We start from the raw sequence: 15,256 nt of genomic DNA on the forward strand, positions 1-15,256 counted from the left end.
TTTATTTTCTGTTGCACTTGGTAGCTTTACATCCACATGACTCAAAAACAAGTTTCCAGCACTTCCCGAATATTCTGCCCTCTTGGCTTGGCAATGAAAAACGGCGATAACTTTCGCCCAAAAAGAATTGCGTGATGATAATTTAGGTTTGCGTGGCATTGACACTTCACATCGCACACCTAAAAAATCTGTGAATTCTTCGATGCAACCTACTATGGATGCTAACCTACGAAATTTTGCAAAGATCTGAAGAATAGATTATGATCAAGGAGGCTGAATGATATAGCTGCAGGACCTTGAGTGCATGCGTATCGCATGAAAAATCCAACACTTTTGAGCTTGAAATTGAATCTGTTTCTTCGTAAAATATTGTCCTGTACAACAAGTTGATGTTGTTGAAAACGAAGTAAAAATATCAATCCATGTCACTCTCAGGTTTCTCCCAGTCATGTAACATGACAACAAAGTTACATCAAATTCGCGATGCATGTATTTAAAGACGATTTTTTCCTGTATTTACTAAAAAACTAGTATTTAGTAAAAAACTGTATTTACTAAAAAGCCGTCAAAACTGTATCATCCTCCCACTCCGTTGTTGTTGATATAAATGCCTCATCTAAGCCTAAAAAAGGAGCTCTGCGTTCCGTGTCTCCTTAACGATCTTACAAGCCGGAAACATAGCATAATAAACGAGGTTCAGTGCTACGAAAATCATGACTGTGGTTTGCTAATAAAAGGCGTAATTTACTCCTGTGCGTGAGCCCACACTCGTGAAGCGAAGCACGGCCTTGGCATTGTGATGTGTGTTTGCTATGAGATTTTCCTGAGCGAGACTTGATTCTTTAATTCAGTTAGGAAAATTTACCTAACTTTACGACCAACTCAGTTCATTGTGACGTGTGAATATTGACTTGTCTTCTTCTGTACAATTACTATCTATGATTCGCATCTAAAACACTTAAATATTTTTTGTGAGCTATAGTTTCTGACTCGATGTGAAGTCTCCTTTTACATTGTAAAAAGCAGACTACAAGTCCACATTATTCCCTCCTTTTATTTTTCCCTCCCAAAAAAATTTGCTATTGTTTTTGGAACCTATTAATTTCCTAGACGTGCTGACGTGATGTGATGAAAAACAACACTTCCGTGTCATCCAGTTTATATAGGATGAAGCATAAATGTTAAATAAAATACTTGTATTGCAAAAATTAAATCAATTCAAGAAATAACGAAAAATGAACCAAGATACTCAATAATTAGAGACCATTAACATAAAATAAACTCCCGGAAATGCTGGATTCCGTGATGGTAAACAGGCATTATAGTGTCTTAGAGTGATACTAACAATGCTAATAAGTTAGTTAGTAGAATAGGCCTATCCAGGCCTATTCTTCAATGCCAAAGATACTATTACAAAATGATCCGCCCCTAACAGAGGTATACCCACGTTAACAAGACTACTTCTGTGTTTCTTGTCAACAGGATGATCAAAAATGCTAGTTCATACAAGCTGTCGCTACACATATTTTTCCGCCAGATATTAGCCAGCTACTAATACTATCCCGGCACTAAAGTCATCTTATTATGGCGGAGAAAATTATAATATTAACCTAAAACTTGGGTTTAAACATTTTAAATCCATTTTTTATAATTTACGTCAGTTAACATCAGAGATATCCTCATCATCAAGGAACTAATTATTTAAAAAATCTCAAATTTTGGCATGCAAGCAATTGAATTCAGAGACAAAATTACCGCAATTGAAGGCTGAGTACAACTTAAACGAGACCTCATAATGGCATAGCATTGCTATCAAGGAACCATCAATCATCATGGCGTCCTAAAATAGCCAGCGAAGCTTATAATGATGCAATAAAATAACGAATGCTGGCTAGTAAAATGCCTACATCCATTCAAATTTGCACCGTCCATCACTTGCCAAATTGTAACCGTTTAGTCTTATATATGAAATCAGGAATTATTCTTGTCTACTCGACTTACTTATGTGGAGTCAATATACACGTAGCTTTTTCATTGATGTAACAGCCTCAAGTTGTTGTTTCATTCAGTGTCGGTAAACATTTCAAATGAAGAAACTACAGCATTGCCCCTCACCCTCATGAATTGAAATTTCGAATGTTATGTTATATACTTCCGATTTTACACATTCATCTCACCACATTTAAATATTTCATTACACATAAAGCCATGACCTAAACTCAGGTTCCCATCAAGTTTCGATTCACTCCGAAAGACGGAGTTAATTAGAATAATCGGTTGCATTCTTTATTAAGTAACTGTATATGTTTGGAGGTATTCAACGATTTAACTTGTGTTTTAGACCGCAATCGTTAGTTGCACGAAAGCACATTTTCATGGTCTTTTTAACTACATATTTTCAGGGTAAACATATAAATATACATTCTTTTCGGCACGAAAATCCATAATGCCAAACAATATTATTGTTCAACATCTCATGAGCTCCTCGTTTTCCAATTTCCACTTTTGATATTTTAAAAATAGAAATTATAAATTAGGTCAGCGCATCGTGTTGGTTCCGAGAAGCAAGCGCTCACCTTCCCTCAATAGCGGGGCAAAGAATGAAGTTTGTAGCCTAGTTATGATACATAACAATATTTTACAAGTCACGGATCACAAGCAGTTATAAACCTTCATCTTGTTATAGTTGTTGCCAGCTACGAGTTATGGAAACAAGCAAAAAATAACAAAACCATGAGAACAAATGAAGACAAAAGGTTCCTATGCCCACTAAACTTGAAAAAGCCCTTGGCATGCGATGAAAAACTATAAGCTTTTTAAATTACTATACGACGATTCGAAGAAACAGAAACTAGAACATGGATCAGAACTTATTAAAATTTAAAACATGTAAACAGTGATTCAACGAAATCGTATTAAACTAGCTCTGGAAGTAACGACGACGGTACTAAAACGCATTAAACTGCATTAAAATCAAAATAAGACTGGTGAAAAACTAGGCAAACTAGAAGTAATAGCGCACTGTCAAGAACCAGCTACCTTATTACTAAATTAATACAACGTAAATATGAAATCGCATATTTTGTGTTCAAGCATATATACATATTTTGTGCAAGCAAGCAGTACATGTCAATTCGCACGGCAACACATTAAGATATTTTACGCAATTGAATACAGTAGCGCTTAATGTAAACTTTAACAAATACCGCATGGTATTTAAGGGGTGCAGAGGTGCAGGAGAGTGTCTGCGACGAGCCTTTCAACTGGGTGACTTTCAAAATGCCTCTGTCACGAAAGAGAGCTTTATACGAAATTTTTCCAATTTATTATTTTTTTTTTGCATATTATATTTTTCTAAAATTTTTCGTTATATATGTGAGTCCGTTATCCGAGTCAAATAAATAGCACTTCTAACGCACCTACGTGTGCCACTACTCTTAGAATTAAAAATCATGCCACAATTGATTGCTTTCCGTAGTTTTGAAATGCGAAGAAATAAAGAGGAGAGAAGAAATAAAGAGGGGTTCTCATTGAAGAAAAATCGGATAAAAATTTTTTTGGAAATGAATTCGTCATTTTGTGGTATACTTTTTCGCCTGTTGATTTTCCTATCAAAATTGCAAGGTTCGGAAGGATATTTGCATTTCACAATATGGGAAGGATCGATGTTGTAGATCACGTTTTGCTTGTCGTTCGGAATCGTGCTTGCGCCAGCCACGTGTTTCTCACTGCAATTAACCCTTTTCAGCCCCAATTATTTTTTTTCTTGAAATTTCATTTTTTATCAAATTTTTGGTGTTGGCTCTACCTAAGTGATTAGGAAAACGTCTCAGTTTTCTTTTCTCTACAATAGTATTGCTAGAATACGATGTGCCATATATGTACCACTGAGCATATCCAAGTACATTTTTTTTGTTGAAAGAAAAAACAACCGTGTCTGAAATGCACTTATATATTTGTAAATTGACATGTTATATTACAGTTTTAGGATATTGCAAATTTAAAATTAACAATAAAACATAACGTCTTCAATATTTTTTTGCAATATTATTCCAAATACTGTAGAATGGCGAAACTAAAACAAATATTTGATCCATCGTGTGAACTACAAATTTTCTAATTAGCGTTACATTGTGTTCAAACTCATTATTTCAAGTATCAAATTGTGTTCAAATACATAATACTTCAAGTTGGACTTACATGTAAAAGGTAAAAAGCGAGATATTGATCAGAATGTAATTACTCAGAACATATCATTATTTGGTATGGAATGGAAGATTACATGCCAAGCAGAGACCTGCATTACATTTGCAACACTGAACGAAAGGTCTTATCTTACATTCTTCACCAGCACATACTTCTTACATCCTTCTTTTGTTGTCTTGTGTTTCTACAAAATAATGTTTTATTCCATCAAAACGAATATCATCTAACACTCGTTTGTCACCCTTTGTTTAGTAGGATGGCGGCCTCCCAGCTCCTTTCAAAACTTCTTCTTCTCATAGCCTGAGAGATGCAGCTTCATTTCTTGTCACAGATGAATTTCTCCAAAACATCCTCCGAGAAGATAAAGGAATGATACCAGACACTGTCAAAATTCCAAGGAACAATTTCATTTCATCTTTGCTTACCAAGAAATCTGTTTCACCTTTGAAAGTTGCATAGACAATTGTCTGATGATCTGATCCACTAGCAAATTCCACACATCATCATCAAAAAATAGTTCAAAAAGTTCAACTGGAGTAAAATCTCTAAATTGTGCATAATTTGCCTTAGAAAATATGCGTTCACCAGGTGTGAGTGAAGTGCCACGACTACATTTTGGAGTCTTATAGTTATTGATAGGCGAAGAATTATGAGCCTCATCATCATCTTCAATAGTACTACGTTAGTCGTGGGAGAAAACTTCATCATTGCCACTCAGTTGATCTTCACAATCATCTTCAGCCGTACGTCGTCCGTCATTGAATACAGCTTCAGCATTACTAGTCAGTTGTCTGCCGGACAAATTATCTATCAATCCACTATCACTATCCACTGCATCAGCAGAGTCTTCATCAGTCAATAGGCCGGGATCATTAGGCTCAATATAAACGTCTGCTTGGCTCTCATCTTCTTCTAATATACCTAATATCTCATGCATAGTCAGGAATCTAAAATATGAAACATAAAATGGATTTATAACATGCTAGAATTTTGATATTCGTAAATATGCATACTCAGAAAAAATGTACCTGCATTAGCTCAGCGAACCATATATGGCACAGCAAATATAAAATGATATCCAGAAAAAATAATGCATTAGACAAATGTAAAAGTTAACTGCAGAGGTCAGTTTATTACTTGTTCAACATATGCAGTTACCAAAAGAACCTGGTTCTCAAAGAAATGTGCAAAATATACTTATTTTCCCCTGGAAGCCATTACTTTTGGCAGAGCACAGCGACACTTATTTTCAACATGACAGCAGAGCACAAACTGGCAGGCTTAAGGGGTTGTACTCATACGAACATGTTGTAGCAGGTTTGGTGTGCATTTCCAGTACACTTGTTCAGGCTTGTCTCAACCATGAGCGATGTATGATGCAATATTACATCATGCTGTTTAATGTACCATATATGTACCACTGAGCTGAAAAGGGTTAATTTTATTTTCTCTCCGTTTACCTGACGAAAATACACGTTTCAAAATAATGACCTGGTGCTAGATTATGTTGGAATGGAATATTCCAGACTTTTACTAGGGAGAATCGCAAACCTTGTGTTAATCTGAGCATAAATTTTGCTGAATTGCGAAGTTTGTTACAGTTCAGGATAATTTTCATTCAGAAAAATGATGGCGGGCAGGTTTAAGCTTATTGAATATGTATTTCGCAGTTTTTGAACGCTCACGAACGAGTTCCTCAATGGCAAATGGATTTGAGCCTCTAATCTTCATTTAGAATCATTTGATTACGATAATGATATTGCTCGCTCATATGACAATATCCCTTATTCAGATCTTCAAATGTTATTTTCAATAATTTGTAAAATGATGTTATTACTTACGTGATGTTTGTTATTTTATATTTTTAGTTTCAAGATTTGCGTCTACCAAAATTTATTCGTGTCCTGGGGCTTGTAAAAATTGATTTCACAACAAATTGTGCGAGTTTGAACTATACAGGGCAATCCGTTCAAAATTTCTTGTCTATTGATCATCGTCCGAACATAATCACGATTAAATCAATAACGTACGGCGAGGAACAAAGACTTCGGTTAGATTTTAATCAGTAACCCAGCGAACACATGAGCCAATGACTACTAACGATCGAGCAGCACATGCTTGTTATGTCTCGCGATGGCATTCATACAAAATGGAGCTTATGATATTACTGAGGTTCATTTTGACTTGCTAGTTTTTAGTTAGTTCTGAAGTGTGATTTCTACAAATATCTACTCCTTCAACAACTGGTGCATAGGAGCAGTGCATAACAAGCATTTCACTTTAAACTGACGATCAAGAGTGATGATCAATAATTATACTAGTGTAATTTTACGCGTAGAAGATGGCTTTCGCCTTCAACCTACAACACACCAGATTCATTCGCATTCTTTCCGATAAATTGTGTCATCTTTGCGGGGGAACGATGTATATAATAATTCATTAATAAGAAATAAGATCCTACTGTTGCCTTGTTATATACATAGATTATTGGAATAGGCGTCCTCATAGGAAATGAATTAACATTTTACCACGGATGCGCAGCTCAGCTCTATTGCACAAGGTAACGTACAGCACAAGCATTGTTCTATTCCATGTTGATCATTTTTTCTTGAACGTATTTTTCATACTTATCAAAGGAACTGGTTTTATTTTGAACTCTACTCGTCATAATTGTAATTGCAAAAGCCCGTGACCTCTCAAACAACACGTACTATACTTGTATATAATTTGTCTAGTATTATTTACATAAAAATGTCAATTTTAAGTAATTCTATTGTAGCAACTGTAAGCGAGTAGGATGTGAAAATGTCAAGCAATAAATTTATATTTTAACTGAAAAATGTATGACCCTCTGCTCCCACCCTCAGCCGTCCTAGTTTCTTGGCGTGCCCTCCGAACGAAGTCTTCCCAGGGTTTCCTCGCCTGCTTCCCTCTGCAGCGAGTGAAAGTGGTCTGGCGGCGCCTATATAAGCTGCACTCTGCCTCCAACGCATCACTCGACCCTCACAACTCATCTTGGTAGGACACACACAGAGGACTTCTCCAGACATGAACTCGGTGAGCAGAGCTTTGTCACTTCCAAATTAGTTATCGTTGTGTTTATAAATAATATGTAAATTCTTTTAAAGATTGATGATGATGACGAGAAGGTGGAAAATAGATTTCTAACGAGTGTGAGTTCTCAAACGATGCAAAATAATATCGGTAAAATAATGTACTATTTTTTGCAATGAAAGTTTGTGCGAGTTATAATAATAATTGTAATGTCTGTAAATTTTTCAAGAAACTCCTATGCATTAGTTGATCTTTCAGGAATATCTTCAAGCTTCAAGGTCGTCCTGATAAATCACAGTGATCTAACCGATCTCGACTTTTTTCCGCAGTATTGGGCATAATCAAAGTTCTCAAGTAATAATTAACTTAAACTGCATCAAGTCAAACACTAAGGACAAATACAAAAACAAGAAGTATCAGTTGCTTTCATGAAGCGGAGTTGTAAATGCGGATTATAATTTATAGTATAATGCTTTATTTTTGTTGAAAATAGGTACATTATTTCATGCCTTGTTGTAAAATAGCTAACAATCAAAAGTTAATAGTATAATTGAACATAATTTCTTGGGCAAGTTTGGCGTCCTGGTTTTATTTTTTCTTGGTTGGGCCTTGAGAATCTGCGTAGCGTGACGTATCTGTTCCGGAAATCCGGTGACGCTTCTCCCTCACGCCGCGGCGCAAGTCCTCCATATTTCCTCCGTATTTTCGTAGTGAATATTAAAATCTTTAGTTTTTTTCATCTACCATATTTTTAAACCAATAGATTTTTCTGTTTAATCATAAATTTAATTTCATATATCTCATTTATCCTGTCGTAACTTATTTCGCAAAAATTGCGAAATTTTTCAATTACTTAATTACTGCATTCAATTAAGTTCGGGATAAAAAAAAATCATTTAGAATTTCTGCGCCTTTTTGACCGAGTTATTTATAATTATTTATTAATTGCAGATCATAACTTCTTTTGTTTCTGAAGCAATTAATACGAAGTATCATGTGTGATAATCGTTGAATGTGCACAAGAAATTGGAAGTATTCTCTAATTTCGATACGAAACATAACTATTTTCGGGTAAGGAGTGAGTATTATAATAAAATTTTGTTCAATTTTCTAATTTTAATTCAATCAAAAAGGCCTTCTAACTCTAACTCCAACAGAAAAAATGAAAAATTGCGTCTAATGCCAGCTTACTCGTTTGAAATTAATGTGTGAGAAAAATAATTTTATTGGAATATCAGAGAGAGTTTAAAATTGAAATTATCACAGTAATTTCCTAAACTTTATGACTGAAATAAAGAATAGGAGGGAGAGTTTAGGGCAAAAGTGCATTTAAAACTGGTTCTCTGAGGTCGCATCCGACCAACAATGACATGCTGGCCTTACGCCATCCCGTTGAAGCAACAGGTGCTGTGCAGCACTAAAAGTGTAACCTGTTTTCAGGGTTTCATAGTTTTGTATTATATATATTTTTTTCATAGTATCATCATTAGTGTTAAGGTCATTTCCATCTTTTCTCATAAAAATCTTATTTGTCTAAGGGTTGTCATCATTAATATTTTTAATATAGTTTTTCGTTTATAATTGTTTATAACGTTGTGAGTTTAATCAACGCATTCATTATTTCGGCAAATTCCATATTTTATATTTCCTTGGGCAGATTATTCTCGCAACGCTGCTCGCCGTGGCAGCCGCCGCTCCTCAGAGCTACGGGCCTCCCCCTGCCTTTGGTGGCGGTGGTGGCGGAGGACGCGGCGGTGGTGGTGGTGGTGGTGGAGGACGCGGGTCCATCAGCGGTGGACGAGGCGCCGCTGGCCCCGGATTTAGCGCCGGTGGATTCTCTGGAGTGAATGTTGGCGGTGGTGGTGGTGGTGGCTCCGGAGGTCAGCCCGCTTACTCAGGAGGTTCCGGCGGTGGATTTGGAGGAGGATTCGGTGGAGGCCCGTGAGTTGATATAAATTTGAACATGCTGCTATTTTGATTGCATTATGCGTGGCTGAGTTGATTGTCTTCTGCACGTGTGGTCGATACGACTTTCTTTTCGACTCCTGCCAGTAAGATGAATCTGGAAAAGCCTTTGTTATCTGCAAAATTTAATTTCAATTTAGCTCAAAAATAACCATTCCCTGTATACGAGGTCAATAAAATAGAAAATATGAAATTTTGTCCTCAATTGTGTGATATTTTAACTTGATAAAAATTAATTGGAAATAATCTCCAAAGAATTATTCGTTCGTATATAATGATTTTACTTAAAATTACAGTGCAGAAATTGTTCTCCATTTCTACATGAAATTACAGGTTCAATTTACGGTGACGAAAATATCTCTTTTCATAAACGTTGTGACTGGTAACAACTAACAAGAACTGAGTTATATTACATATGAAGAAACTGTGTCTATGATGAAGTTAATTTAGGCCAAATTTAATGTGAATCTTTGTCATTGTTCTGTACAAAGCATCTCTTCAAAATGAGAAGTAAATAAATCCAGAAATTTATGCTTCAGCAGCAATTTAGCAAACAGGGTCACAGCAATCATATTTTGATGTGGATCGCCTGTACGAAAAAAATTCAGTTATCCATGCAACTCGTTTTTTATGGGGAGAAGAGATAGTTTTCTATTAGAGGATTAGAGGCACAGACTCGCAAAGTTCCAATCACTATAAGAAAATTGAATTATTTTCTCCATTAAAGCCATCAATGTGAAGAGACAATTTTGATTTTCTGGAGAAATTAGGGAGTCTGTTGCCGTTTAGATTGAGTTGGTTGTGAGGGAAACTTTAAATTTTTATTTTATGAGCAAATATGAAACTCGTAATAAAAATACTTGTGTCGGCATTGTAAGCTCTAGAACTTAGTTTGAATATAATCGTTCAAGACGTGAAACGTTTCAGAATGATTATCTATGCTAAAAATTAAGCATATTTTAGATCTGTTTTATGCGAGAATAAGAACAAAATCAGTTTCAATATGCTTAAATTAGACTCTGTTTTCAGATTCAATTTCCTTCAAAAAAAATTTTTCTACGTAGAATTTTCCCTTCTACGTAGAATTTTCACTTTTTAAAGATTATTGTCTATCATAACGACGCTTCAGTGTTCCAGTGATAAGCAAAAATGTGAACTTCATATTGCTTCATTGCAACGCTGCGCCTCTTTGCAGCGTCGTGGCGATCGTGCGTGACGACCGCAACGGTCCCGTGGACGGCGTGTACGACTTCGCGTACGAGAGCGCGGACGGTACGAGTCGTAACGAGCAGGGCGCTCCCTCGGGCCCCAACGGCGCCGTGGTGCAGCAGGGCAGCTGGAGGTGCGTCCTGACTCTTCAGAGCGTTTAACTTTTGATGCAAACAATGTTCAATAAAGTAAATTAACTGTGCGGCAAGCGTATATATATGTTACTTACATTGTAACAAAGAAGATTAAAATATGAATACGTTTGATCCATGCAGCTCTGATTTTATTCATTTTTCAACAAATTTTCCGAAATAATGAAACTCCTTGTTCATGATTGATTGAAAATGATGTATAGAGAATTTTAACAATTGAATTGAACTGAGTTTTCAAGTCCCTACAAGGCCACGGACAAAACTCGAGTTTATGTTGATTTATTTCTTCCCCGTGCAAGATTAAAATTGAAATGATTTGTTTTGTTCGTGAATAAATATCCAGAAATTAATGTTCTGACTGTCTCGCAGCTTCACGTTCCCGGACGGCTCCCCAGGCCAGTTCAGCTTCATCGCTGACGAAGGAGGCTACCGCGTCGAGTCCCCGCTGCTGCCCACCCCTCCCCCCATGCCCGCCCACGCCCTCGAGCAGATTGCCAAGGCTGAGCGCGAGAGAGCTCAGGGCATCGTGCACGACGGGCAGTACGACCCCAGCCTGTATGGCGGCTCAGGCGGCGGTGGACAAGGTGGATTCCGGGGAACAAGCGGAGGACAAGGTGGATTCCGGGGAACAAGCGGAGGACAAGGTGGATCTTTCGGCGGCGCACAGGCCGGCGGATACAGTGGTGGACAAGCTAGTGGAGGCGCTGGTGGATTTGGTGGCGGACAAGGCAGTAGTTTCAGTGGAGGACAATCTAGTGGATTCGGTGGTGGAAGCCAAGGAGGCCAGAGAGGAGGACAAAGAGGAGGTCAGAGTGGTGGCTCTTACGGTTACTAATTCATACGTGACCACCCAAACCAAACCATGAACCGTCCCTCCGTGAATGCGACCACCAGACTACCGCTCATGCATGCTTGCGCGTAATGACTTTAGTATGAACAATTTATTTATGTACACAAACGCTACTTTTTTGCTACTCTATCTTCCATTCCACTTACAAGTAAGAAAGAATTCACAAATATTTTTCTTTAGGTACCTTCATCGTGTGGTGACAGCACCGATACGGAAATAGAATCTTAATGATTCTTCCAGTCTCGCAATTCTCAATTCAATCAGGCAAAAATGCAAGAGACAAAACTCATAATTTCCATGAATTTTTCAATGAAACAATCCACTCAAATATTTTCCTAATTTCTCGAGCCGAACGAATGTTACGAACTTCAGCTTATTATTTATACGAAAATATAGACTCTCACTTTAGTCGCCTGTAAATGCTGCAAGTCTATACTTGCATTACTGTGATAATGCTAGGCGCTGCTGCAAAATCTTGAAAACAGATTGTATTTAAAAAGTTTTGCATTATATCTTGTCAATTATATAAATCTTTTCCTACCCTATGTACCAGTTTCCGCTTCCGATTAAGTTATGCTGAATATTATGTAAATAATTTATTTTGCACGTTAAAAAAATTTATGGAACGAAGCATCAAAATCCAGAATACAAGTTTGCGGATTGAAGATAAGATAGGTTCGTAATTTGAATACTCATTGATTTATCTGGGCTTCTTGTAAAGTCGTAACTTCCAGTCATTGATCGTTGAGAAGTCAGAACCGAACAAGGTTTCCTTAAAGGCAAGTGAGAGGCAACTTATAACGGCTTCTAAATCTCTCAATGAGCTTACATATTCACTGCTTGCGATTGAGAATATCTCATCAGACTGCTGCAGACAAGTAATCTGTTACAATCAAAGCTAAATATCTTCAATATCAAGTGATTCTCCTTATAATTTTCTTTTTATTATTATTTTTTACAATTGGCTTAAATTTTAATTTTATAACATTAACTTACATAAAATATTTCCGAATCAAGCTCATCCGCGGGTCGCGAAATTCGTTACAATTTTTGGCTTTTAATGTTTCTTTAATGTTGTTTCTCTTCCTAGCTCCCACCATATACACATTTTATTAATAGAATAACATAGAGAGACACTCTAGGAATAAATTACTATACTTCCTATTGAAATTGCGTGAATAATTAATACGAAATTGGTCATAAAATTTACAGAAGACATCACTCAAAAACATTTCTCTCTGAGTAAAGTTAAAGATCCAAGTGCCTGATGTTCATTCCTCTTCGAAGCGTGAGCATTAAGAAGTGAAATTCATTACGGTCGTAACGTCTGCAAATTGAAGACTCAATTCAATCAGGATGACAAGTGAGTCTGTGAAGTGCAGCCATTAGCGAACGAAATTAATTTTAATTACAGTTTCACACCGTCAGGTACCCGAACCTTCTCTCTCACAGATGTAAAATGATAACGGATAGGAAACATTGTTTCATAAAACAACATTATATTATATGATAATTACTATCACGTTTGCAATCTATTGCTTCTTGATAACTCCTATGACTTTGCTACTGGTGCAACTACTTTTGACTAAATGAAATTCATGAAATTACGATGAGCAGTTTACAAGCGACGTACATTAATGAACTGAAATAATTCAAATGAAATGACCTGCAAGAGCCCGAATGAATGCTCGCTAACTCTTGCTGCTGCCAGACGCGCCTTTAACGGTGGCGGTTGCTGACAACGCCTGGCCTTCCGCGTCCGCTCGGATGGACAATTACTGTCAGCACTCGTTCCGGTGATAATGTTTGGAAAGAAAATTATAGAGTGAAGAAAAAACGGACTTGAAGATACGGCCGTTAAATAAAAGAGTTCTAACTTGCTATATTGTATACTGGTTCGTAAGGAATGTACGTAGTTGTCTACATTCCTTCCTTAGTCAGGGTTAATTCAAAGTTCATTTCAAGATTTTACACCCAAGATAATGAGAAATAAATATTTCAGCAAAATTTTATTTGCATTCGTAAATATATGACCCAACAAATATAAACACTGACGAGTGAAAATTTTAGACTTAAAAAGACATGCTAGAGGTTTAATGTTGATATTGAAATGTCACACCTTTGTTCCATGATTGACTGAATTGATAATCTTAAAAAAATAATCTAATTTCAGTTTCTACTTTCATTTTTAGCGCATTTTCTCATTTAGGGAAAAAAGTCGCTATTGTGCTCGTCATGTCCGTCCGTCTATTCGTTTGTCCGTATGTCTGTCCGTGACTTTACGGACGGGCGGATGAGGAAAATGCGCTCTCTGTCACTCACTCACTGATCTAATTTTTTCACGATTTTCTCGTGATTTTAGGTATACTAAATTTCATGACTAAGAGGCATTCTTAATAAAGACACCAATGGAATAAATTTTAGAAAGACTGTTGAAATATTTCCAACATTTTTTGGTATACACAACAAAAAATAAGTTAAACTCAAACACTGCATCTCTTAGATTAGCAAAAATTGTTAAATTCTGTACATCGATCTCTGCATTTTTACATTATATTATTATATTACAATACATATTACATTTGGAATAATTAGCAGGGAACCTGATCATTAATGATGAAGCTCATTGATTGTGACAATCAACAATATTGTAAATTGGTCTTCCGTGAATCCATAGGAAATTCATGACCGTCAACTTCATATATACGTCGCTTCATTTGATTAGGAAGCGCCTTAACGATTGATACAGTTCCGTATGACGCCGTCACTTTTATTAAAACCAATGTATTGAGCGATGATCCGGGTATTTTGGCTATATATCGGAGATAATAACGGTAATGAACCATTGGCCATGCACTGAGTCCTATACAAATAGACAGGCATCCTGACTTAATTGACAAATCAACATTTAATTGATTGCAAAGTCACACAAAAAAAAGAAATAAAATCTCGCCAACCACATCTCACCAGAGACGGGCTTGGTAATTGATTTTTACCGACGGATATTAATTGCTTGTATACCTAATTAGGTCTGCACTAATTAGGAACATAAGCTTGCCGTTACTTATTATTAAGGTTTCTCTGCTTACAGAAATTGTAATCTTCAAGCATTTATTACTCACATCCAATACGGTTACGTCAGATATAAGCTTGAATGGACTCAAAGAGGTTATTCCTAGCATAATCTAAGCCAAATACATCAGCCATGATCTCAACTTATTAATCCTGGATTATCCTAGACGCTCTCGGAAACATATTTGAAACACACTGAGCGTAATAATTGTCCCCTTGTAAAAACGCTTTATGAATGTTTCCAAAAATCTTTATAGATATAATGAAATTAATTTTGTCCCGGGCATATTAGGATGGCAATAAGGAATTTACGACTTGGACGACAACGACGAAGAAAATTTATTGCTCATATCCTTTACCTGCGCGGGATGTCCGAGCAGCTTCTACTTCTACTTCTATAGAAGCTTCTACTTCTATACCTTCCCATCATTTCTGGTTTTCTATCTTATTCATCAGAAGCCATTTAGGAGTTTGATTCTTTGAATAATTTGACCAGTAATTCAATTATAAAACACTGAATTTTGTATTTTCCAGATATGTAAAAGCTGAAAAACTTCGCTCCGTACCTTTATTAACAGAACCGACATATAAAACTGATTACTTATTCATTTCTTTTGAACTCATGATGGTAACGATTCTATTTAGTTCGAGCGAATACGTAATAAATAAATGAGATCTCATTAACGGATGGCTCATTCATTTGTTTTGAACTCCTGATGGTATCGATTCTATTTAGTTCGAATGAATA

General features: G+C 36.4%; 1 protein-coding gene across 1 annotated transcript; it reads left to right on the top strand.

Moving 5' to 3' along the window:
• Positions 1–7,207: 7,207 nt before the first annotated feature.
• Positions 7,208–11,960, top strand: LOC108670570 (glycine-rich cell wall structural protein 1.8-like). The gene is made up of 4 exons (XM_018158038.1): positions 7,208–7,263; positions 8,918–9,201; positions 10,421–10,567; positions 10,956–11,960. Exons 1-4 carry the CDS (start codon positions 7,255–7,257, stop codon positions 11,419–11,421), a joined length of 906 nt encoding a protein of 301 aa, XP_018013527.1. The 5' UTR covers positions 7,208–7,254; the 3' UTR covers positions 11,422–11,960.
• The last annotated feature ends 3,296 nt before the right edge of the window (positions 11,961–15,256 follow it).

Source organism: Hyalella azteca, unplaced genomic scaffold (assembly GCF_000764305.2).
Source record: "Hyalella azteca isolate HAZT.00-mixed unplaced genomic scaffold, Hazt_2.0.2 contig13515, whole genome shotgun sequence".
NCBI lineage: Eukaryota > Metazoa > Arthropoda > Malacostraca > Amphipoda > Hyalellidae > Hyalella > Hyalella azteca.

Excerpts from the sequence above, each read along its gene's own strand:
- LOC108670570 (XM_018158038.1), top strand. Across the intron at positions 9,202-10,420 it reads GGAGGATTCGGTGGAGGCCC|CGTCGTGGCGATCGTGCGTG; the intron begins GTGAGTTGATAT and ends GCCTCTTTGCAG. Across the intron at positions 10,568-10,955 it reads GTGCAGCAGGGCAGCTGGAG|CTTCACGTTCCCGGACGGCT; the intron begins GTGCGTCCTGAC and ends ACTGTCTCGCAG.